Genomic DNA, 24,584 nt, shown 5'->3' with positions numbered 1-24,584 from the left:
ATCTTGGTAGTGGTAGGATTAAGTCAAACTTCACGGTAATGGTTGTTGAAATTAGGGGTAGTTGAGCCGGCTCGCGAGTTTCGTAAGTCGGTTCGATTTTAAGTTTGATTGGAGCTTGAATTTTTCGAGTCTAGTTGAGTTAGTTCGAGTTTGAGCTTAAGTTTAGTATATTCTGTTTATAAGCTCACGAGCTTTTTCTATTTTTATATATTTTTTATTTTTAAATTTTTTATATGTTTAATTTCATATTCAATATTTATAAACTTTATACTCAAAATTGATCATATATTATAATTATTAATCAATATCATACATTTTAATTTTAGATAATAATAAACTATGGTACTTTTAGTTATACATTTAATCTTTATACAAAAACAAGCTTAATCAACAATTTAGTGAGGTTTAATATTTTTTAAAATAATTATTTAATATGACACGTATAAATTTTATGCTATATTTTAATATCTATTTGTAATCTCTTATACTTTTTTAAATTGACAAGTCCTAACAGTTAACTTATAATTTTTTATATATATTTGTGAGTTTTTATTTTTATCAAGATACATAGTATGCAATTTATTTTATTACTTGTAAATTTATGTCAAAATTTGGTGATTTTGATGAATTAATCTACAGATCATAACAACAACAACAACAATAATAAGGGTAAGTACACTTTGCCCTTCTAAACTATTCGTCATGTAACAATTACACCCTAAACTAACAAATGTAACACTAACCACCGCAATTAAATTTTTAGACAATATTGCCCTTATATTATATATATATATTTATTTAGTTCAAATTTTTTTCTTTTTTAATAATTTTTCATTTTAAGTTTAATTAAAATTTTCTTAATTATAAAAAATATTTTTTATTTATAATAAAGTAACATATAATTAGTAGTTAAATAGTTTGCATTTTATTTTTTCCACAGACTCAAAGTTAACTAATAAATGAGAACAATAAATACACAAAAATTTTCATGAAAAGATTTTTTTAATTTGGTGATAAAATTAAGTTATTAACTATTTATTCTATTAGATAAAAATAAATAACTAAATATCGATTTTCTAACATATTTTCTTTCAAAAATATGATAAAATATATTTATTTTTTTCTTAAAATATTTAACTTTTGGTTAAGGATATATATATATATATATAATGCGTGCGATTTTAGCACGAATTTAATGAGCTTGGACCTTGAGAATGGACTTGGGCTGATTAAGCAAAAGATCTTAAGAAAACAAAACCTGCAAAACAACACATTAGCACTCTAATGCTCAAGTTAGTCTCGAATTTAAGAATAAATAATCATAGAAATAAATCATAATGAGAAATTGAGAGATAAATAAGAATTTCGTGAGAAAATTATGGTTAGAATGCAAGTTGATAGCTATAGCAAGAGTATAAAATAATTTTCAGATTTTTTGAAAGATGTCCCCGTTAGGGGATGGTACCAGTGTTTATAGAGGGGGCGTCTCCCCTTTGACTCTGCGAATTACTTGTATATCTAAAAAGGGGGCAAGAAACATGTGAATAAGGCGTGATTTGGTCTTATCTTTAGCTGATCAGTGTACGACAACACATCTTTGCTTTAGGGAGGACTCATTTCACATGAGGATTCCTATTCTGTAGGGAGTCCTTGTAGGTTAAGAAGTTCTGAGTATTGGGGGTGCCTCCCTTTCTCCTAGGTTGTTTTAACTAAGCCTTGAAGGTGGGCCTGTGTTCTGGCAAACGTTTTAATCGGCCCCCCTCTTGGGCTAAATCTGTGAATCTTCTAGTGGGCAACCTTCTTTATGGGCTAAGGGGCTTAGCTTGGGCTTCATAACCTCTTTTGGGGCAAGTGCTCTTGGACCGTACACATCAATATATATTTGTCAATTTCTTTTAAGAAGCATATATGAGTTATTGGTTATATTATATTTATTATGTATCTACTATATATAAATTTATACTCCACTTTTAATGTAAATTCTTCACTTATTAAAAAAAGTTAATTAAAAAATAATTTAGTGATGATCTAATGTGCAAAATACTAAAATGTATTGAAAATTATATAATTTTCAAGGCATAAGGGGCACTTTTGTCCAACCAAAGAGGTTAGTGTTACGTTTGTTAGTTTAAAGTGATAAATGATATCATGATGAACAATTCAGGGGGCAAAGTGTATTTTACCCTAATAATAATAATAATAGTAATAATGATGATGATGATTGAAAAGACACATGGTCCAATTGATATGGACTATACTCAAAACTTGGGCCGAAGTGAATGCAAATCCAGAAGAGGGGACCTGCAAAAAAGGCGTTAACACTCCGACGCCAAGTTAGTATTGAATTTGGGATGGAATAAAGCTACAAAGTAAATAAATGTAATTGAAATTGATATATGGTGAATAAAGTCTAGAGAATATTTAAAGAGTGAGAGAGATGATTTAGAGAGTAAGAGAAGTGTGAGAGACGTTAGAGGGTCTCATCAAGGTGTTTGGAAGTGCCCTGAGTATGGAAGAGTAAACTTGTATTTATAGGGAGTGTGCCCTCTTCCGATAGGGTGTTCTCGTTTCCTCCATTTTTGAAAAAAGTGGATGAAGGCCGTTTGGATAAGCCATAATTTGATCTTATCTTCTGTTAGAAGTGCTTTTGAATCCTTATTCCTAGTTTGAGGGGACTCTTCATCAATAAAGACTCCTAACCGTTAGGGTGTCCAAGCTGCTAAAGATCCATGGCTTTGGGGGCAGCTTCCTTATCTGCAAGGAGTCCTAGCCGTCAGGGAGTCCTAATTGTTAGGGAGTCTTTCCTTATTTACTTTGTCTTAGGAGACCCCTCACTTGTGAGAGGTTTTAGCCACCAAGGGCGGTCCTCCTAGGCCTGATGCCTCGACGGCGGAGAACTTAAGTGCCTGGATAGGATAGAGCTTACAAGTCCCTCAAAGAAGGACCTAAGTGCTTGCCCGAAAGAGGGTTGGGGTGCTTGTGTGGAAGACAGGGCTTTTGTGCCTGTGTGGAAGATAGGCCTTATATGAGAGGGATGTCTTCCTCGTGAAATCCTTACAAGCAAACCTATGTTAACACATCGTAAGTGGTAAAATAAACCTCCAAAATTATTTAGTTAAAATATTAAAAATAATCCTTGAGGAAAGTAGGTATGTGAAGATTTATTCAGTGAGGGGGATGGCTGCTTGGAGGCAGGGTTTATTTTTTGAGGGGGATACCCCCTTGAGGCAGAGCTTATTTTCTGAGGAGGATGCCCACCTGGGTGTAGGATTTTTGGAAGAGGATGCCTGCCTCAGGGCAGGGCTTAATCTGAGAAGGATGCTCGCTTGCTCTTCTAGGGGTACGTCCTGCAATTAAAAATTGAATTACTGGAACATTAGAATTAAATAACAATGATGATGGAACCGCTAAAGTTGGGCCTTTAACAGAAGTAGTAATCAATTGTAGGAGGTCCTCTAGCGTGAGGGAACCATTCTTTCGAGAGAGTCCTCCAAGGAGGTGTGGATTCCTTTCATTGTTCTCACATCTTAGATCTATACTAGACGATGCCAATTATGCATTCAAAAAATGCATGGGTCCAATTGACTATGCTCAAAGCTTGGACCGAAGCGAATACAAATCCTGAAAGGGGAACTTGCAAAAAAGGTGTTAGCTCTCCGACGCCCAAATTAGTATTGAATTTGAGATGGAATAAAGCTAAAAAGTAAATAAATATAATTGAAATTGATCTATGGTGAATAAAGTCGATAAAAAGTGCAAGAACACGTGATAATGTGCTTGTAGAGTGTTTAGAGAATGTTTAAAGAGTGAGAGAGATGATTTAGAGAGAAAGTGAAGTGAGAGAGACGTTATAGGGTCTCATGAAGGTGTTTGGAAGTGCCCTGAGTATGGAAGAGTAAACCTGTATTTATACAGGGGGTGCACTCTTTTGGTAGGGTGTGCACGTTTCCTCCTTTTTTGGAGAAAGTGGATGAAGGTCGTTTTGATAAGCCATAGTTTGGTCTTATCTTCTGATAGAAGTGCTTTTGAATCCTTATTCCTAGTTTGAGAGGACTCTTCATCAGCAAGGACTCCTAACCGCTAGGGAGTCCAAGCTGTCAAGGAGTCTATGGCTTGGGGGGCACTTTCCTTGTCTGCAAGGAGTCCTAGTCGTCAGGGAGTTCTACTTGTTAGGGAGTCTTTCCTTATTTACTTGGTCTTGGGAGACCCCTCACTTGTGAGGGGTTTTAGCCACTGGGGGGGGGGGGGGTTCTCCTAAGGTTGATGTGGTCCAATGTGCCTATTAAAGAGATGCCACGTAGAAGAGTGGGCTGCCATGTGTGTGGGCCTTTTAGACCGAATATTTGTTGGGCTTTGGTCATGGTTTGAGTAGGGAAATGCCTTCAGCCTACTCCCTTTCCCAATCTATTTTTTGGGGAGCACCCGCCAAGGCCGTCTTTCAGGTCTTCTAGGGGCTTCTAGGATGATACGAGCCTCTTGTTTCTTTCTTCTTTTTGGATCACTTGGCTCTCTTTAGGCTAGCTAAGTTTTATGCACATCTATTATATTACTATTAAACTAATTAGTAGTTTATATTTATACAATAATTTTGATACATGCAATCTTACCACGGGTCCAATGGGCTTGGATCTTGATAATGGACTTGGACTGATTAAGCAAAAAAACTTGAAAAAAGGGAACTTGTAAAACAACACGTTAGCAATTTGATTCTCAAGTTAGTTTCGAATTTAGGAATAAACAATTGAAAAATATAAATCGTAATGAGAAATTGAAATATGAGTAAGAAATTCGTGAGAAAGTGATGGTCAAAACGTAAGTTGATAGACAAAGTAAGAGTAGAGAGTAGTTTTTCAGATTTTGGAAGGTGTCCCCGTTGGGGGACTGTACTTGTATCTTCGAAAAAGGGGGCAAGATAAGTGTGGATAAGGCGTGATTTGGTCTTATCTTTAGCTGATCAATGCACAACTAGACATCTTTTCTTGAGGGAGGACTCCTTTCACTTAAGGGTTTCTATTCTATAGGAAGTTTTTCTAGGTTAAGGAGTCTTACGTCTTGGAGACGCCTCCCTTCTCTTCGGTTGTTTTAATTGGGCCTTAAAGGCAGGCCTATGGTCTTAAAGCGTTTTATTGGGCCCTCATCTTGGGTCGAGTTTGAGAATCTTCTGGTGGACTACCTTAATTATGAGCTGATGGGTTCAGATTGGACTTTATAATCTCTTTTTGGCCAAATGCTCTTGCACCCCCACACATCAAAATTAAAATATTATAATATATTTGATATTTTAATATAATAATATGTTATATTATTTATTGGAAAAAAATTTTTTGGGTCCATTAACTTTGTCCGCGATTGATTTTAGTACACTAACTTTCGTTGTTATCACATTTTGACCACTAATTTACAAAAATGGGTCAATTAGGTACAACGGAGAATGGAAGTTGGATTTTTTGCCAAAAAGTAGTGCACATGCTCTTTAATATAGGGACTTTTAGTTCCATTCGTACTATAGTATTACATGGCACTTGAGGTGGAATTTTTTGGAGGGAAAATTTTTAATTTTTCACTCTCAAAGCCAATTACCAACTAATAAAAAGGGAAAAATAAGATTTCTTCCCCATTTTGCTTCCATCCTCATCCCATCCTTCCCGTCTTCAAAACATGTCTACCATCTCAAGACTGATTTTGTGCTACTGTGGAAAGAGAGCTACGGTGAGGACTTTATAGACTATGAGAAACCAGGGAGGAGGTTCCATTCTTGTGAAGATTACAAGGTTATTCTCTCATATTTCTCCATAAAATTCCTATTTTTTTCTACATTTTTCTGCATTTTCTACTAGTTTTCCTCGGTTTTCTGCAAATTTTTGCTCGTTTTCCTCAGTTAAATGTTCTCATTTTTCTGTAATTTTTTCCTTATTTCTTGTGTAGGCCGAAGGATGTGGAATTATTGGGAAGATCCACCAATTTGTGCTCGGGCAAGGTTTTGTAATCCTTGGATTGCTAGCAAAATATTCTGGATACGAAGCTAAGATTGAAGAAATGAAGAAGATTGAGGAGGATTTTGCAAAATTGAGAAGAATATGTAGAGAATGAAAATTAATTTCAATAATTGTCGTTCTTATTTTCTGCTTTAGGTTCTACTTTATGTAGGGTGCATGTAATTTAAGTGTATTTCAGTAGGGTCTATGTAATTAAGTGTATTTAAGTAGGATTTGGTGTGTAATGCTTTTGGTAAATGTATCTATGAAAGACAATCCCTGTCTTCTATTATTTGTGGAAGAAATAGAAGTTGGCAGTAATTATGAGTTTGAATTATTTATCAAGCTATACTTTTTGAATTTAGTATTGATTAAGGGATGGGAATGGAACTGAAAAATGATAATTGCATGCCTTTGTTATGGCTATGGCTGAAATGTATACGGGACAGGAAAGGTAAATTCTTGTACCTGTAATTGCATTTTCAATTCCTGCCAATTGCATTTTCAATTTCTGTACACATACACAAGTTTTTGCAATTGCATTTTCAAACTGAACATCTAATTGGAACATTTCCAAACCGTACATATAATTGCATTTCCAAACTATACATGTAATGGCATTTCCAAACTCTAACTGAAACTGTAAAAAGTTTATGCCAAAAGATTACAGTTTTAGAACATTTTTGCCAAAACATTTCTGCCAATGCATTACAAGTTTTAGGCCTTCTTCTTGCTTTTGTGCAGTTCACTTATAGCATTACTAAGATTTGATAAAGTGACAATTTTTTCCCCCTTTGAAAATGGACGGGGTTGATCCTGAACTCCCTTGCTCATCCACTGACTTTCCACCCACTTCAGCATCAACAAAAGAAGCTAGCTCCTTAATTTCGCTCCTTTCTGGCACTGTTGAAATTGATCAAACATACTTGGTGTAGTTGCAGATGGCTTTGGAGCTTTTCTGTTTTGAAGTTTTCAAGCGACAGGAGCAGCAGTTGGGATATATTCCTATATACAACCAAAAGACAATCATTAAAACAACACAAGAGCAGTAATTTTAACAATAATGAAACAAATAGAATCTTACACTTCTTGTTCTCCTATACAATATAGGTTCTGCTTCTTGCATGATTGTCTTACCCTTTCTTCTAACCTATTAAAATTTACAGAAAACCAACAGAGTAAAGGTTGTCCCTTAGTAGTTATTTAAACATTAAAGGATGAGCAACAAATTTGAAAAAATATACCTGCATTTTCTCTAGTTGTTCTACTGGAGGGACTTGGCTAGAAGCATCAGGGATAAACTCACTTGGCAGACATGTATTCTCCATTTATAATTTTTATCAAAACACTTTGCATGCACATATTTCCTGTCATTTTCGGCAAACTTTATGTTTCTATTTGTTTTAATTGCATGAGACTGGATTGCAGTTCTAAATTCTTTTTTGGTGCTGAAAATCATTCCAATAGCAAACTCAGGGTCAAATATGCAGGATGGGTTGAATATAGGGAATGTTTCTCCTTTTTTCCTCTGTATTAGACACCTTATTAGAGTTTAATTCGTCATCATTCCATACCAAATTCTCCTCACCTGACCAGTTACCTAAATCAGTATCATCAACCTTGACCATTACTGTATCTATGTCCTCCATCCTGGTCTCACTCTTTTTTCCATCATCTTCCTCTTTGATCACATTATCTACTAGTTCCTCCTCTTGCTCCTGAACTGGACAATCATCATTTTCAACTACCACATCTTCCTCTTCATCCTGATCTTCTTTCATTTTGTATTCATACTCACTGTCACTATAATCAAACTCCTCACCCCCTGAAGAAGACTTATAGTTATTCAAGCCACCCACAACTTCATCCCCCTCAGACTCATCATCCTCCTGAGCAACTATCTGCCCATTTATATTGATATCTACCTCCCTCAAATGCTGAAATTTAACAAATATATCATTCAAGACTGAAGTTGAAGTTATTTGTTTTAGCAACTTTCCTTCTTTTATAAAATAAGTCTTTTCTCCTCTAATCCCGACATAGTTGCCTAACTCATTCAATATACCAAGCCCACAACTTTTAATACATGAAGGGACCACATGCTTTTATATTTTCGAACAAAAAATAAATTAACAAGTACAAAACAAATTAAAAAAAAAAGAGTCTACATGTGAAAAGACCACAGCTTTAAAGCTAAAAAACAAATATCATTCAACACAATTTATAGTTAGGGGTGGGTGAAAAAGGCAATACAAGAACCTATTTATAGTCGGGTCAAAAACAGTACAGTACTTAGGAATGAAAATCTAACCGTAATCGGGGGGAGAATCACCATTGATGGATGAGTCTCTCATCACCACCATTTTAGCACAAAAAAACTTTAGGGTCAATCTTTTTTCTCAAAAGAATAGGGTGAAATCGATTTAGAGAGGAGAGAAATTAGGCTGAAAAATTTGGGGGAGATTCGCTTCTCGTTCTTTTGGCTAAAAAGAATCACGTGCAAAGCATGTGACTTCTAATTTACAGTAGTAGGTCCACGTCTCTGTCTACGTGGAAATACACGTGGCTCTACTGGCCATTTTTTGCACCATGGCCTTGCCAAGTCAGCATTTTTTGGTGGAAATGTCCAAATTAGTCGAAAAATCGGCAATAAAATCCTACTTCAAACCTAATTGACCCATTTTTGTAAATTGGTGATCCAAATGTGATAAACAATGAAAGTTAGTGTACTAAAATATATCACGGACAAAGTTAATAAACCAAAATTTTTTCCCCCTTATTTATTTATAACAATATAATTTAATTAAAAAATATACAAGACAATAATTTCAAATCTCACCAATAATTTTATTAAGAAAAACTATATACATTCTTTCTCTTTCTCATAACTCTAATTTCTAAAATCCCACTTTTCTCATTTTTTTCTCCCTCATTCTTGTTTCTTCCCACTTTTATTTTTCTTTCTCCCCAATTTCCAAATCTAAATCCTAAAAGGCTAAAACCCTAGTTCCAAACCAACGATTGCAAGCCTCAATCTATCTAATCAGCAGCAACGAGGAAGGCGATTGCCGTTGTGTCGCCAAGCAAGAAGCTCGAACAGGTTTGCCATTACATCTCATAGTCTTGGTCTCACCGTCGGCTTCTGTGTGTATGAGCGGCGCCTATGAGGAGAAAATGGTTCTTTAATTTTGGTATTGTTGTTCTAGGCTTTTTATACTTGTTAATATTTTACAATCAGCACAATTCTTATTATTGTATTCTCCAAAAATCCGCAATTGCATTTCGAGCTATTCTGGTAAAACCCTTTTGGCCGTTCGCAAGAATAAAAGTAAAATCTACTATCAGCACTTCTTTTTTAGGGTTTTGAACATACATTTAAGTTTATCATTGTTAAATCTTTGTTATTGGAGATGTATGTAATTCTTGAATGCTAGAATATTATTCTTATACACCAACTTGAATTTTCTGTGTTGGTTTGGTGCTTCAAGATATGAAAATGGATATGAAATGATTTGATATGTGAAGGGGAGACTGTTGTGGTGTACGGTAGGCTTGAAATAAACAATTTGCTGAGCTTGAGGTCGGGCTCTTTATATATGGTTAGAGCTTGAGCTCGGGTTCATTATATATGGTTAGAGCTTAAGCTCGAACTATAAGAGCTCATCGAGGTCGAGCTCGAGCCATAAAAAATAAAATCTCGAGCTCGACTCATTTACACCCCTAGTTTAAGGGTTGGAGCTCAACCTCCTTAACTATTTCAGAAATTCTACGCAGTGGTGATGCAATTGATCATTTTCTCTCATATCTATGATCTTTGGAGTTTATTATTTGTTTTTGTGGAATTGTATGGTAACAGTATGGTTTCTTATTCTTTCTTTCGATTATTTTCTGTATTGTTCGTCAATCTTTTTCATTTCTGACATCTTGCTGATATATGTTGAATCAATCTGGATTAGCGACTCCGATATGTGTATATTTGATTATATGTTCAGTTTTGTTCTGTTTTTGCTTTCGAGCTTGGGAAATGGGGGTTTTGCCTTGTGGGTGCGATTTTGTCGATAAATCTGATTTTTCTCTGTAACATTGACCCAATTATTGCGGGTTTTGGGATTTGATTGCATTAGCGTACTTGTGGTATATGAACATTACATCATGTATGCTTTTTTATTTGTGTGGTTGATGTCTGTTGGCATTTGCCCCTGTTTTGTGGGTTTTTCAGGCCTTTGGATTGCGGTTGTGATTTCAGAATTATAATGATGCTTAGGTCTAGCTTCCCATTTGGAAATTGATTATATCTAAGCAGATGAAGGGGATCTTTTTTGTGTCTGTCTCTGATGTAAAAACAGGGGAAGTTTTCTTTTATTTTCATTTTTGTTCCTTTTTTGAGATTTCTATATCCTTCCCAGTTCCTATGTTGTTTTTTCCTTCGAAAAATACTTATCCCAACGCATGCTTACTGTACTCTGAAGGAGGGAATGATGTTTTATGACCTTATGATATGTATAAGGTATAATTGTCTATCATGTTAGGCCTTCTTCCAGTCTTCCTGGGAGTATATTTCAATACTTTTATATTCAGTTAATTGGCTGATGCATTCACTGATATAACATTAAAGATAATCAGTGTGGAAAATGTGAAACCTAGAAGCTAACATGTGAAGATGATAAAATATTTCATGGACAATTAGTTGGATTGTCATATGTCAGCATTATAGTTGTAAAAGGCACGACTCAAAGGCAAGAGCCCAAGAGCAGTTTCCAACAATGGCTCTGGGCTTTCGCCTGGTGCAAGGGCATCTAGGCTATGGCTCCTGGGACCTCGGTGAAGCCAAAATGGGGACTGGCCTATGCTCTCAAAATTAAAGGAGAAAAAGAACAAAGGAACAAATGCCAATAATCGTCTGTTAAAGAAAAAAAAAACACATGAGCAGAAAATCCTTATCTGTGCTGGTCTTTCTACCAGCCATAACGACATTCTTCTTCTTGTTGTTGTGCTCTTCTTTTTTCTTTCTTCCGTATTTGTTCTCTTCTTTTTTCTCCTTTGTTCCTTTGTCTTTTTCTTTTCTTTTCTATGAAACATAAAATTTCCAACTTCCACCTGTTATCTGTCTTTTCTTTCCCGTGAATTGTTTTTGTAACTTGTTGAGTTACTTGAGAATTATTTTTCTTTGTGTAATTATTTAATGTCATAACAATTTTCTCCCTCTACATAAATAAATTGTTGATGTTTCTTGCTGTAATTGTTAAATGTTAAAATAAATTTTGAAATAGATAACTAATTGTAATCATATTCTTTTTATGGTTATATACTTCTATTGTTTTTGTTGAATTTACTTTTTTAACCCAAGTTTTTTCTTGTCTTTAAACTATTTGTGTATCATTCCTGTGGAAATATACTTATGGTATAAAATATAAATATAGAAATTTTTTCTGAAATTTGTGATGTGCTTTGGAAGGGGCTCCAGGGCACCTATGCACCAAAGGGTGCCATGTGCTTTTAACAAATATGGTCGGCATCTAACATGTTAATGCATGCTTTCTGACATTTCATGTTTCTTTTCCTTTATCTCATATTACTGAAAACCTCAAAAATTATGCACCATTGTGTATTCCATAAATCATTCCTTACTGAGAAGAGAACAACTCATCTTGTAGCATAAGTGATTATCCCTGAGGCAGTTGGGAAGGAAGGATGCCTCTTTATGACTGCATGCTTTTGTTGAAACCCAATGTAACGAAGGAGGCCCTCATGGATTTGGTTTCACGGGTAGGACAGCATGTTTACAGAAGAAATGGAGTATTGACTGATCTGAAGTCCTTTGGAACTGTTCAATTGGGTTATGGAATTAAGAAACTGGATGGACGATACTATCAGGTAAGTACTTCTATTTATGCATTCTAAAAGAGAATTTTATATATTATGTTTCTTCATTGTGCTATGCCTTTGGTTTTTCCATATGATGCCATTTTGGATTCGTCAAATTCTTCATACTTCTTTTTTTTTTGAAATTGTGCATAACTTTCATACATTGTGAAATTATAGTTTTGAATAGATGGCTAGTTTTTACAGTCCCTTGTATATACTCATGATTGTGGCCCTCATCATCTCAGACAGTAATCACCCTTGTCCTTTGCCTTGCACAATATATGGATTGTCATCCTCACTAATTGTATATAGTCCTTAATGGTGATTCAAGTTGCTAACTTGTTCTGGAGTTTCTCGCCACTTAATTGAGTGGCAAGCAAGCTGATGGAATTCTTTAGCTGGGATTCACTAGTTTTCAGGTCTCTTATCTAGTAAACATACCTACACTGGAAGCCATTCCTAAGGAGGATCTTTTAGGAGGAGAAAAAGGCTAGATTTTGGAATTTAGTTTTATGTGAGAGACCCAGAATGAAGCCTACATTATGCACTGCTGTGTCTGGGTAATCCTTATGCTTTTCTCAACTTCCCCTTTACCAGGGCTGTAGAGGTACTGTGGGTGATTGTGACCTCATGAATGTCTGACTCATTAGAGGTATACTGCTTTTTCCAAGGAATAGCAGAGATTTGTACCATCTGCTTTGACCTGCCCAAGCTTGGGGATATAATTGTTAAAAGATCTCTTCTGATTGCTATTTGATGGTTCCTCTTGGCGCCATTTCTTTAAACCTGATGATAGTCTAAGCTTTTTCTCGACATTGGGTTAAGCTGACTTTTCTTAGGCCTATTGATAAATTCCATTAATGCGGACACTAAAGGGTCTATAGGATGGGGAGTTTCTTCATCGATGGGGTTATATGGCCTTCCACAGGTGCATTGAAGTTCACGCCTGTGGTCTAACCACTTACTTACTTAAGCTATTTCTTTCTGGTAGTTTTGATCTTTACCTGGAGTGGCCTCACTACACTTTCTATTGATGTTTCACTAGACTGCATTCCCTGAATTCTGTTTTGTCTTTCTCTTTGCCTTCTTCCACCCTCAAGCAACATAGAAGAATACTAATTGTTCAGATTATTAATGAGTGTAGCATGCAGGGACAACTGATGCAGATGACAATGATGACACCACCCAGCTTCAACAGTGAACTTTACTACCTGAACAAGGAAGACAGATTGCTGCGCTGGCTCTTGGTTAAACACCGTGACATGAAATTCGGAATGGAATTTTTTGGCGAAGATGATGCTAAAAGTGAGCTTAGGAGTTTCAGGAGCAATTTGTATGATGATGAGAACATTGAAGAGGATGAGGATGACGATGATGATGAGCATGAAGGCGATATGCAATCTGAAATAAAAGAAGGATGATGCGGCCACATGTCTTTGAAGTTCTTTTTTCACTCTACCAGGCTACAACTGCACGAGCCAGTGCTATGATCAAATGAAATATGTGGCTGTTTCATAATGAGTGGCTTCAACAATCGTTAGGCATTATATTTTAGATATGAATTTTTAGCACAAGTATCTGTATAAGATGCTTAAACCTGACAGGATCAATTCTCTATTTCTGTGTTCGTTTATGACTTGGTAATTGTTCGGTTCTATTTTTTAGGATGTTTTTCTTTGTTTCTGAAAGCTAGATGATAAAGATCGAGATAAATGTTTATGATCTTGCGAGCTCCTTTGTATCCCGTATTAACATAAGACAAATAAAGATAAGGTGTGCGGAACTAAATGTTATGTGAAAAATATAAGTCGGTATTTAAAATGTGTTTTACAGTCTTTCGAGTAGTGATAATCAAAGATGAACATAGCCACGTTGGCGTAGCTCGTAAGATAAGTACATGAGAAATGATTGCAGAGATACTACTGAAACAATTTCCAGTTCTTGAAAAAAAAAAAAAAAGGAAAAAGAAACAGAAACAGTAGTAATTTTCAGTAAAATCAGATTTGTTTCACTTTGTAATTCCAATCTTGCACACCCAGAGAACAGGTATTGATGTCAAGAGTTGGCAGACACCCTTTTAGTTTTAACCTCATGATTCATATATCCAATGCTTTGGGTCCAAAACCAAATATTACTGCAATCCCAAAAGATATAAGCAACACCACTAAAACAACAAGGAAAAACAAAAGGCGCCAAAACACAAGAAGCCATGCGGAAGGACAGGTGCAATCTTCTTCATACAGAAACCTTAATCAGTTGAAGTTACTTCTATGGCAACCTCATTCCGATGGACCGAATTTTGGATCTTACAATCATGGATCTTTTGACACTTTGTGTAGACAGCCTTCGTCTTGTACTTGACCGGCGGTACCACCTTCGGGTGGAAATTGCGGTGGCAGCCGCAGACATTGCAGTCGGGCAGCGACGTTCACCTCTCCAAGTACTCCTGGCAACCGTCAGTCTTACCACCTAGATGCGAATGAGATTTGTGGCATTCTGCGTATACGTCTCCGATGTTCAATTCGATCCCCTGAAACCCCTTCTTGATTGCTCAACTAGATTTTCTGTGCATGGAGATGTGATCTTATCAAAAGGAAAGTAGTCTTGCTGGTGAAGTCAAAGGAGAATATGGAGAGCTATTCCACTCCGCGAATGGATCAATTCTGTCTGAAATTAATCAGAATACGAATAGTTAAAGGTATAAATATATATGTCCTATGAATGATTTGTACTTTAGATGCTCATCACCATAAGAAACATTTCATCGCTCCAAAGACCAAAATTTGTGCATTAAAATATCAATTACTCAGTTTCTGTAAATATATGTTTATGCAATTATATATATATATATTCATGTATTTTGATTTTTAAAACTTATAAATAATATTAAATAATTTTAAAAATTTGATATTTTCATATGCACAGTAATTTGATTTGATGCAATAGTATCTTTTATATATAATGTTGATATTTTAATTATGATTAATTGTCATAGTTTATAATAAATAGTCATAGCAAATTGAGCACAATCATGAAACGATTGTTGCCCGTGAGTTTTGTACGGGTGACTAAAACATTTGCCATAACTTTTACCATGACTCTTAGATGTGAAAAAGCTAATTTTTTTTATTAATTTTATTTAATCATGATTAATAATAGTTATTTACTATAATTATTAGTCTAATCATTAATATTATAATCAATAGTAATTTTTTTCCTAATAATTTGTGATCAATAGAGAATGAAGATATACAGTTGATATGTTCATAGAGAGAAAAAAAATAGGATTTTGGTCCACTACTTATAGGACGGTAGCTCTTTCAATCCTATTTAGTCTAAAATTTGTAATTGAGGATTGTAATTTTGAAAAAAATGGTACGTTTAGTCCGAGTTTCGCTGTGAAAAGCTAAACTGACAAAATAATATCACATGCCATACACGTGACTTAGTTGATTTTGGTCTTTTTAATTTTTCTTATCATTTACTAATATGACATGAGGATCATAAGAAAAAAAATACAATTTAGGTCCTATAATTTTAGGATGGAGGCACATTTAGTTTAAATGTCAGTAGGACAAAAATGTCACATTATTTAAATTGGTCAAAAAATTAAAAGTCCACAAATTAAAAGGGTCACATGTCAAATGTGCTAAACTTTGATAATTTAGTGTATTTCAGCAACATCTAAACTACATATGCTATTTGTTGAAAAACAATAAATAGTTCATACAACAATCTCACAAATAAATTAAACTTGCATGCAACAGATAATTATTTATCTGCACCCTAAAAAATATGGATTGCCTGAACTTGTAACTGTAGAAGTATATCAATCCACACATCCAGATCAAACTCGTCTACAAATTCATGTCTTGAGTGGATTACAAACATGTTGTACTTCGTGTTGTCTTGAAAATCATACAACTAATGTCTTCAAGATTATCCCATGAATATCTTCAAGCCCACTTAATATTGGATCTAACTCTAAATGTTGAACAAACCATAAACACATCTTACTCGATTCGATGGATTACTATTAAAGCAACCCATTCGTTTACACACATCAAAATGAGGACAAATAAGGCCTACAAAAAATTATCCTAAGCTTGTGGGCTTTGTGGAATAAGTAATTTCGCTTCCATAGTAGGATTAGCCATTTATAGTGATGGCAACGGAACAGGTCTAAGGACCTCACCCAATCCCGACCCAATGAAGAACCTATCTCGACTCCGGATTGTCCCGCCCTGCACCTGACCTGTCAAACCCGCCCTGCTGCCCATCCCATCCCTGCCACTCACCCGCCACGCCAATTAATTATTAATGGGTGAATTAATCAAGTGGCTATAAAAAATAAAGATAAAAATTACTTGTAGTTTGATTTTTTTTAATTTTGTATATTATATAAGTGTCTCAAATTATGTATTAAGAATAATATTAGTTTTGATGTAGACAAATTGTAACAATTTTTTTTTTCAATAAGTAATATCCTTTTAGATATAGATAATTTAATATAGTTTTCTATCTAAAATAAATTAAATAATACAAAGAATACATTCAAGTAATTTTTATTATTCCAATAAGTATTATCATCTTACGACTTACAATAATTTATATAAATACAATATTAAATACATTCAACTAATATTTTTTTATTTTTTTAAGTAATATCAGTTTAGATTTAATTACTTTAACATAATTTTCAATTTAAAATGAATTGCATAAAACAACGTATACACTCAACTAATTTTTTTTTTTAAGTAATATGCTTTTAAATTCAGTAATTTAATATAGATTTGGTCTAAAATGAATATACAATGTAAAGAACACATTCAACTAACTTTTTATTAGTTCAATAAATAATATCATCTTAGATTTAAGTATTTTAACATAATTTTTGGTATACGATGAATTATATAATATAAACCATACATTCATCTAACTCTTTTTATTTTAAAATAAGTATTATCAATTTAAATTAATAAATTTTTTTATCTAAGATAAAAAATACATTCAACAAATTTTTTCTATAAGTAATACTACATATTATAATAAATTTAGGTAATTTAACATAATTTTTTAATTTAAAATGAATTATATAATATAGATAATACAATTGATTTTGTATTTTTGTAGTTCTTATATAGAGTTGAATATATTCAATATTATTTAAGTATCTAAATAATATCATAATTTTTTATTAATAATGTATTGCATATGAATAAATAAATATTATTTATTTAAAAAAATAAATCGAGGTCCAATATAAAACCCAGCCCCAATTGGTGTGCTTGTGGTTCGGCCTTGTTATTCTGGGTTGGCCTGTTTGGAAGTAAACGAGCAACTAACTCTGGCTGATATATACTAAAAAAAAGAAGTAGTCTTTCAATAATAATTTTGTCTCACGAGATTTAACATAATTATGAACACCCTCTCGTTGTTTGAAAAATTACGCAATACTTCCCTAATTTCAACGATCGTCTAACAATTAGCTCATTCCGTTAGTTTTTATTAGGCTTTCATCTATTTTTTGTAGTGAACTAACCAAAATGTATTTATGGACTAAGAATTATAATTTTATTTATTTTTTTAAAATTTTATAATTTTTTTATTGACTAACTGGATAATTTTTCAAATTTTTTCATCACTCCATCCAATTTTTTTACATATTTTTATTTAAAAAAAATAATACAGTAAAAACATAGTTGATAATTTCATACTTTCGTCCAAAAATTACATAATTTCATCAAATATCATGAAATCATTTACAATTTTTTAAATAACAAGAAGGTATTCCTAATTATGTCAAACTTTGAAAGAGATCATTATAATTTATCCTTACAAAAAAAATTGTACAATTAGCTGAAAATTGGCATGTGACTTCACATGATTTACATGATTGGGTGCTTTTGAATTTTTCCGGTCAAAGAAGCTAACGTGAACGTAAAAATCCTAAGGCGGAATTTAAAAAATTTTATGGTTTGATCGAACGAAAACCAAGACAAGCGAACTCCCTTTCTCCCCAGAAATACAATCAGGAAATGTTTCAAAAATTAAGACAAGAGTACCACAGGACTGAAAGGCTGCCTTTGTTTTGCCTATGTTGTTGGAGGGAAGACTAAGTCTTGGCTTGTAAAGAGAATAAACTGAAGATTGAATTGTATATGAATGTCATGTTCTAGGCTTCTACCATAAATTTGGCTCCTTCGGTGCTGTCAGTGTAGCGCACCGTATAGTTCTACCTCAGGTTGTTATCAAAGCATCATCGGTATTAAAGGGGGAGGAGCAACAGGACAGCCGATGCATCAAGAATCAAGGAAGTGTTTTCTACAATGTTATTCCTGCATAAAGTTTGACAACTTCCTAGAGTCTGAGATTTCAATGAGGCAACTTTCTTCATGTTTTATACTGATGCATAAGAAGACTCGAAATGATTGAAGAACCACAACATTTCGTTTTGCAAGTACAGTAAATATACTACGATAACCAACAAATACGTTTTCGCGATTTCAGTTCTGCATCAAACAAATGCAATCTTATGCTTATACTTATTGACTCACTCACTCTTTGGTGCAAAAACACCAGTAGCACAGTCTTGCTCAGTTTTTCACACAATTATACATATCGGAAAGTGCTTATAATAATTAATCATTGACTTGAATCGAAATTTACTCACCTCCCTAGAGATTCACACATATACACATATAGGGAGACGGAATCTTTAACGCCTTCACATTCTTGCTCGTGGAAAACTATCTCTTCTCAATGCCAAAACAGAGCAGTGGGCATATATATGAAAAGAAGCCTCTTTTCTTCTTTATCTGTCGGGACTTCATATCCCTCTCAGCAACAAAATCAGCCATATACTGTACAACGACCTAACAAAATGAAATATATATGCAAGTTAAAAGTCCTTGAAGTGCTCCAAGGTTCAACCTCATGATACAATATCAGTTAGACGTACCTGTGCACCCAGTTTCGTAACTTCCCTTGGTGGCACTTCCAAAGGAGTTTGATCAACACGTAAGTTTCTTAACCTAGACAGGAATCTAAAGGTATCAGGCAGCACTTTTATTTGATTGTCACTGATGTCGAGTTCTTCAAGCATCTCTAGATTTCCAAGTGATTCCGGCAGCATTCTCAGGTCAGCAAAATTTTTTCCAACATTAAGTTTTGCAAGGCTCACCGCAGAACAAAGTGCTTCAGGTATTATCTCGAGTTCATTGAAGCTAACATCAAGCTCCTTCAAATGAGAGAGATTACCAATTGTTGACGGCAATCTTTTTACTCTGTTATAGTGCAAAGTAAGAATCTCCAAGCGTTCAAGCTTCCCTACTGATTCTGGAAGAGCTTTGAGCTGATTGAAATCCAACCTCAGTTCAACAAGCGACGAGCATAATCCAATTGTGTGAGGAAGTTCTTCAAGATCATTTGTTTGAACGTTCAGTCTTTCTAAAGAAATTAGATCCCCAACTTTATTAGGTAAGTTTGAGTACCGGTTTGAACTTAAATCAAGACTAATCAAATTTTTTAAGTTCCCAAAAGACTCTGGCAGCGATTTCAACAGGTTTGCTGAAAGGTCAAGGTCGGCTAAGTTTTGCAGGTCACCAAAAGAACTAGGGAGGTTTATGAGTTGGTTGGCACGGAGATCAAGCTTCATTAAGGTCTTAAGGCTGCCTATGGAAGTTGGAAGAGCCATGATCCTGTTTTCAGATAAATACAATTCAGTAAGGGTTGATAGCTTTCCGAGAGAATACGGAAGCCACTCAATCTTGTCCATGAGCTTGCCTTGAAGATCCAAAACACTTGCCCCAGTTTTAGCACAATTTTCAATTACTGCTGCCACTTTCATCAGATTCAATTGTTCTATTTCTCCTTCCCCTGGGAATGAAATCAACAAGCAATAAAGCCACTGAGATCAACTTATAAGTATTCCTGTGTTCTATACATGTCTTGTGCAGTTAACGTATAACAAGCTCGCTTGCAGCACACATTAGAATGATTTATAGAACTAATAAAGGCCAATTCTCCATATCTAATGCTGAAAGCAGGATCACAGCTAAAAAGTCAGAGTTTCACCATATTAGAAGCTGCTTACTAGCCATATTATCTTTGCGATCCCCCACAGTTGTACCACAGCAATATAAGATTTGTAAGACATGAATCATTCTAAGACTACTATATTATCAACAGTTTCAACCAAAACTTCGGTTCAGAAAGGTTTTGAACCTCTTTGCTGCTCAAGCCTGGCAGGCTACTATAACTCCCCCACCATTTACTTTCCTTTACAAGTGATTCATTCAAGGACCATATTCTCAATTGTTGCAAATCAAATTCTATAAAGAATCCAACTTTAAGGACTATTTCCTCTTTCAATCATGAAAAATAGGCAAAATTACTGTAAATGACTATAGGCCGTTTTAGCCTATCACACATCAAGCAGTGAAATTCAGTAGTAAGTGCAAATGACCAAAAGCATTAATACTTCATATTTCACAGAATCACTGAAACCCCACCTCATTAAACAAAGAATTAAACAAAAAAACTAGGATTGAATTCAAACCTGAAGATAAAACAATAGCCTTTGAAGAAGAACTACTGGGAAGAAAACCCTTCATCTCGTCACCACTCTTAACATCTTCATGATCAGCACACTCCACACCCTTCTCCTCACTGATCACAAGCTTTCTCTCAACTTCACCATCACCACCCCCCAAATCAGGCACTTTCTCCGAAAACGCATCCCCAGAAACCAGCGCGGAAGTCTTCTGAATAAGCCCATCAAACACCTGTAAAGCCCTGTCGAGCTCAACCAGCTGGGCCGCCTCTTTCCGCTGCTCGTTGCATTGGAAACAGACCATGGCTTTCCTCACTTCTTGCAGCACGGAAAACAGTTCCGAAGGCACGTCTTCCGGTGGACGCCGCTTCGAGATCTCCTCTAGCTGAACCTTCTCTTCGGTTTCTACAGTCTGCAGCACGGAAACGGCCGCCTCAACCTCTTCAACGGAGGGTCTCGACGGCAGCGATTTGTAGATTCTGGTAATTTCTTCTACTGTTTCTACGTAGGGGGGAGGCGGGTGGTCTGTCACGGCGGAGGCCATGACGGAGGAGCGATGATCAGAAGGAGAATGGGAATTTGGTTGAAGAACAGTGGCGGGTGGCCCTTACTACACTCTGCAAATACGCAGTTGTGGGAATTGTCAAATAACAAATTTTGTATGATATTTTGAGTTAAAAAGTTGCTCCCTCAGTCCCAACCCACTTTAATTCCACAAATTGGATAAGATTTGGAAAAATGTCTAATCATACGCATATCACTCATATGTCCTTATGCATTTGTCTAACACCCCCCCCCCACCCCCACCCCCAACAAAAGTGATTTGAAACCAATCGTGGATTGTCCCCTAGGGACAAACGTTTGGTGATCACCAATCATTTATTTATTTTAAGGATAAATTGCATCCAACTTCATTTAAATTTCATATAATTTCAAAAATTATCAATATTTGTTCAGATGGTTGTTTTATATGTGGAATTTGTTGAGATAGTTGTTTAACAATGCGTTGATTCAGGCAGATAATTGGAGTCCAAATAAGCCAAATTTTAGTAATTATTCAAAACAAATTAGTTCAATTACAAAAATGAGAGGTTATTCCAAGAAACAAAATTATATATATTTTAAGAAGTCAAAAAAAAAAAAAAAAAAACTAGCTTTTAAGTGGTGAAGTTGATATGTGTTGGATCTCATAATTTGATATAAAATATTGAATGGTAATTAAAAGTCAAATCAAATATTCATAATTGGCCACTAATACCAACAACTAGCAATTTTATATGGGAAAATATCAGTAATAGTCCTTTAAGTTTGGATTTTACATCAATTTAGTCCCTAATATTTGATATGTAATTATGTGAATACTATATTTGATCCTTAGTTTTGTTTAAAATCACTTTAATTCCTCAAGTTTATTTCTTAACTTTATCATCTTTAAAATTTAGTTTTTATCTCAATTTAGTCCCTCTTACCATTTTCCAGTGAAAACGTGGTCGGATTTTGAATCTTTGAAGAGTAAAATGGTCAATAAGTTTGATTTTATCACTGTAGTATCTTAAGTTTAAAAAATTATCAAATTAATCTTTTCTACATGAAAAAATAACCTTTTTTTTATATTTTTTTTATACTGATATGTTGTAGTTCTCATATGTGAATAATGAAAACTTTGAACTTTTGCGAACATAATAATAATATATTGTTTAACTTAAAATAAATAGTTTTTTTTTGGAGTTAAACAAAATAAAAAATTAGGAATAAATTTTATAAAACTTATTAATATGAAACTGTAATAAAAAAAAAAAACCTACATTAGTAATTTTTTATTTCAAAAGTTAAAGATAAGTTCTTAACAATATTTATTAAATATTTGAATTTTCGAATAAAAAGTTGGTTGATTATGTTTTTCAATTAGATATTTTGGTGGATTTCATATATATAAAATTCATTTTAAGAGGTTTTCTATAAAATGGGACTGTATATTTAGAAAACCTCTTAACATGAATTTTATATATATTTGAAATTCACTAAATAATCTAATTAAAAATGCATTCCACCAACTTTTTCATTAAAATCATAGTTGTTAATATTTAATAACATTGTTAAGATTTAATTTTATTAGACATATCTTTAACTCCTAAGATTACAAAACCAACTTAGATTTTTTAAAAATAATTTTAGAATAGATAAGTTTAATAAATTTTGTTATTTTTCACTTTTGAAAATAAAAAAAGAAGATTATTTTATTTTATGTTAAGCAATATGTTAATATTATGTTCACAAGAGGTCGTTTTCATTTTCCGTACAAAATAATAACATCCTACTATATAAGAATATAAAAAAAAAATGGTTTCCTTCTAAGAAAAGGACTAATTTGATAATTTTACTAATTTAAAAAATTAAACTGATAAAATCAAACTTAAATTGATCATTTTACCCTCTAAAAATTCAAAATTCAGCCACATTTTCATCAGAAAATGGTTAGAGGGACCAAACTGAGATAAAAAATTAAAGTTTAGGGATGTTAAAATCAAGAAATGAACTTGAAGGACTAAAATAAGTTCAAACAAAAACTTAACGGAGCAAATGTAGCATTTGACCTAAGTAATATTATTGCCCCTAATCCCTGAACTATGTTTCATTTTAGTCCTACAAGACAATTATTTATAAAAATGTAGGGGCAGAATTGTCAACAAATGGTACAGAACTACCATTGAGTTGAAAAATTAAGTTCACTAAATTTTAAATATTAAGTAATTCAAGATAAAATTGAATTTTGTTTGAAGAACATAATATATTATATTAATGGCTTAAATATTTTGATTCTGTAATTTTGGCACTTTGATATTTTTATTCTTTATTTTTCTAATGTTGCAAAATAGTCCTATAACTTTTTGACATTTCACGATTTTGATTCTTTCGGTGTTGGATTTTGCAAAGTTGCCGAAATAAATCATGTGCTACTTGGATTTTGATAATTTTATCTTTTATCTTTCTAGGGGTTGCAAAAGAGTCCTGTAACTTTCACATTTTGTAATTTTGGTCATTCCGCTGGATTTTGCTAAAATTTTCGGAATAAATCAAATGTCAAGTCATTTTTTTTTATTTTTCATCTGTGTTGGAGAAAATGAACCAATCATAGTAAATGCCCCAATTTAAATGAACCACGTGTATATGATTTATGCCAATGACTTTTGCAAGATCTAGCACTAAATGAACCAAGGTCAGTAATTTTTGTTTCAAATATTTCTCGTAAATTTTTCAATGTTTTTATGAATCAATACAAAATTCTAGATTTTTTCTCCTTAATTTCATTTTTCTTGAATTTTTTTAAAATCCTACTATGAACTACTCCTAATATATGTTAATTATGGGAATATTTTCACTATTCAAAAAGATGGTTGTCCTAATTTAAAATGTCATAATAAATCTAACATGTTTGGAGTTTCTGAAAAGAAATTATAACTTCATATGATATTTAATGTAAATTTCTTACAAACTCAATTGCTCTTTAGAATATTTTATTTGATAGCTTTTTGCTGTGTACCAGATTTTTGGCCACATCACAAGGGTTGAAGGATCTTAAAGAAAATTTTAAGATTCTCGAAGGACTAGCCCTACAAAATAAAAGTTAATACTCCGATACTTAAATCAGTAACAGTTTACGAAAAAATATAAGGGAACACTTGAATTAAAGTGAGAATAATGGTATAAAATGGTGATAAAAAGTGTATGTATTCGTATGAAGTGAAAAATATAAACTTGAAATAGCTTGAGAATCGAGAGAGAATAATGCAAGAAAGTAAAGAATGATGTTACCAAATGACTGCACAAGACCTCTATTTATAGACATGTATAGAGCAGGCTACGAGGTTTGTTGTGAAGTGCCATATGGCGTTGGAAAGTCCTTCGAGTTTGCTATCATCGAGAATAAACTTTTTATGATTTAAATAAATATTAGCTGAGATACGTGAGTTGGACTAAATACTGTCATATTTACCTAAAAATTGGGGAGTTGGTTGTTTGTGGATTTTCTAGCTCATTTGTTACCAATTTACTCTGAACAACCTGAAAATATTTCAGGGTGACGTGTACAAATGTCTACGCAAGCTATATGACGTGTCCTCCCAACTGTACAATGATATGTCTGGCTGAAATGAATTTATTTCTTAGTCCTACCTGTTTAGTAAAATAGC

The 24,584-nt window shown here is 33.7% G+C and overlaps 2 protein-coding genes across 4 annotated transcripts; one reads left to right on the top strand and one right to left on the bottom strand.

Annotated features, from left to right (window-relative positions):
* The first annotated feature begins 8,869 nt into the window (after positions 1–8,869).
* Positions 8,870–13,473, top strand: LOC105166391 (small ribosomal subunit protein bS6m). 2 transcript variants are annotated; one of them, XM_020695333.2, is made up of 3 exons: positions 8,870–9,166; positions 11,630–11,849; positions 12,992–13,473. In XM_020695333.2, exons 2-3 carry the CDS (start codon positions 11,667–11,669, stop codon positions 13,259–13,261), a joined length of 453 nt encoding a protein of 150 aa, XP_020550992.1. In that variant the 5' UTR covers positions 8,870–9,166; positions 11,630–11,666; the 3' UTR covers positions 13,262–13,473. The 2 variants fall into 2 exon arrangements, with proteins under 2 accessions (XP_020550992.1, XP_011084033.1); XM_011085731.3 differs by having other exon boundaries at positions 8,871–9,075.
* Positions 13,474–13,915: 442 nt separating this feature from the next.
* Positions 13,916–21,074, bottom strand: LOC105166390 (plant intracellular Ras-group-related LRR protein 5). 2 transcript variants are annotated; one of them, XR_848177.3, is made up of 4 exons: positions 20,401–21,074; positions 18,802–19,718; positions 18,514–18,715; positions 13,916–14,507 (listed from the first exon to the last, which is right to left on the bottom strand). XR_848177.3 is itself a non-coding variant. In XM_011085729.3 (3 exons), exons 1-3 carry the CDS (start codon positions 20,936–20,938, stop codon positions 18,590–18,592), a joined length of 1,581 nt encoding a protein of 526 aa, XP_011084031.1. In that variant the 5' UTR covers positions 20,939–21,074; the 3' UTR covers positions 18,351–18,589. The 2 variants fall into 2 exon arrangements, 1 of the variants encoding a protein (XP_011084031.1); XM_011085729.3 differs by lacking the exon at positions 13,916–14,507 and having other exon boundaries at positions 18,351–18,715.
* Between the last annotated feature and the right edge of the window lie 3,510 nt (positions 21,075–24,584).

Source organism: Sesamum indicum, linkage group LG7 (assembly GCF_026168435.1).
Source record: "Sesamum indicum cultivar Baizhima isolate 11 linkage group LG7, ASM2616843v1, whole genome shotgun sequence".
In the NCBI taxonomy this organism is placed as follows: Eukaryota; Viridiplantae; Streptophyta; class Magnoliopsida; order Lamiales; family Pedaliaceae; genus Sesamum; species Sesamum indicum.
Note: the sequence above shows the minus strand (reverse complement) of the source record. Positions and strands in the feature narration are given on the sequence as shown.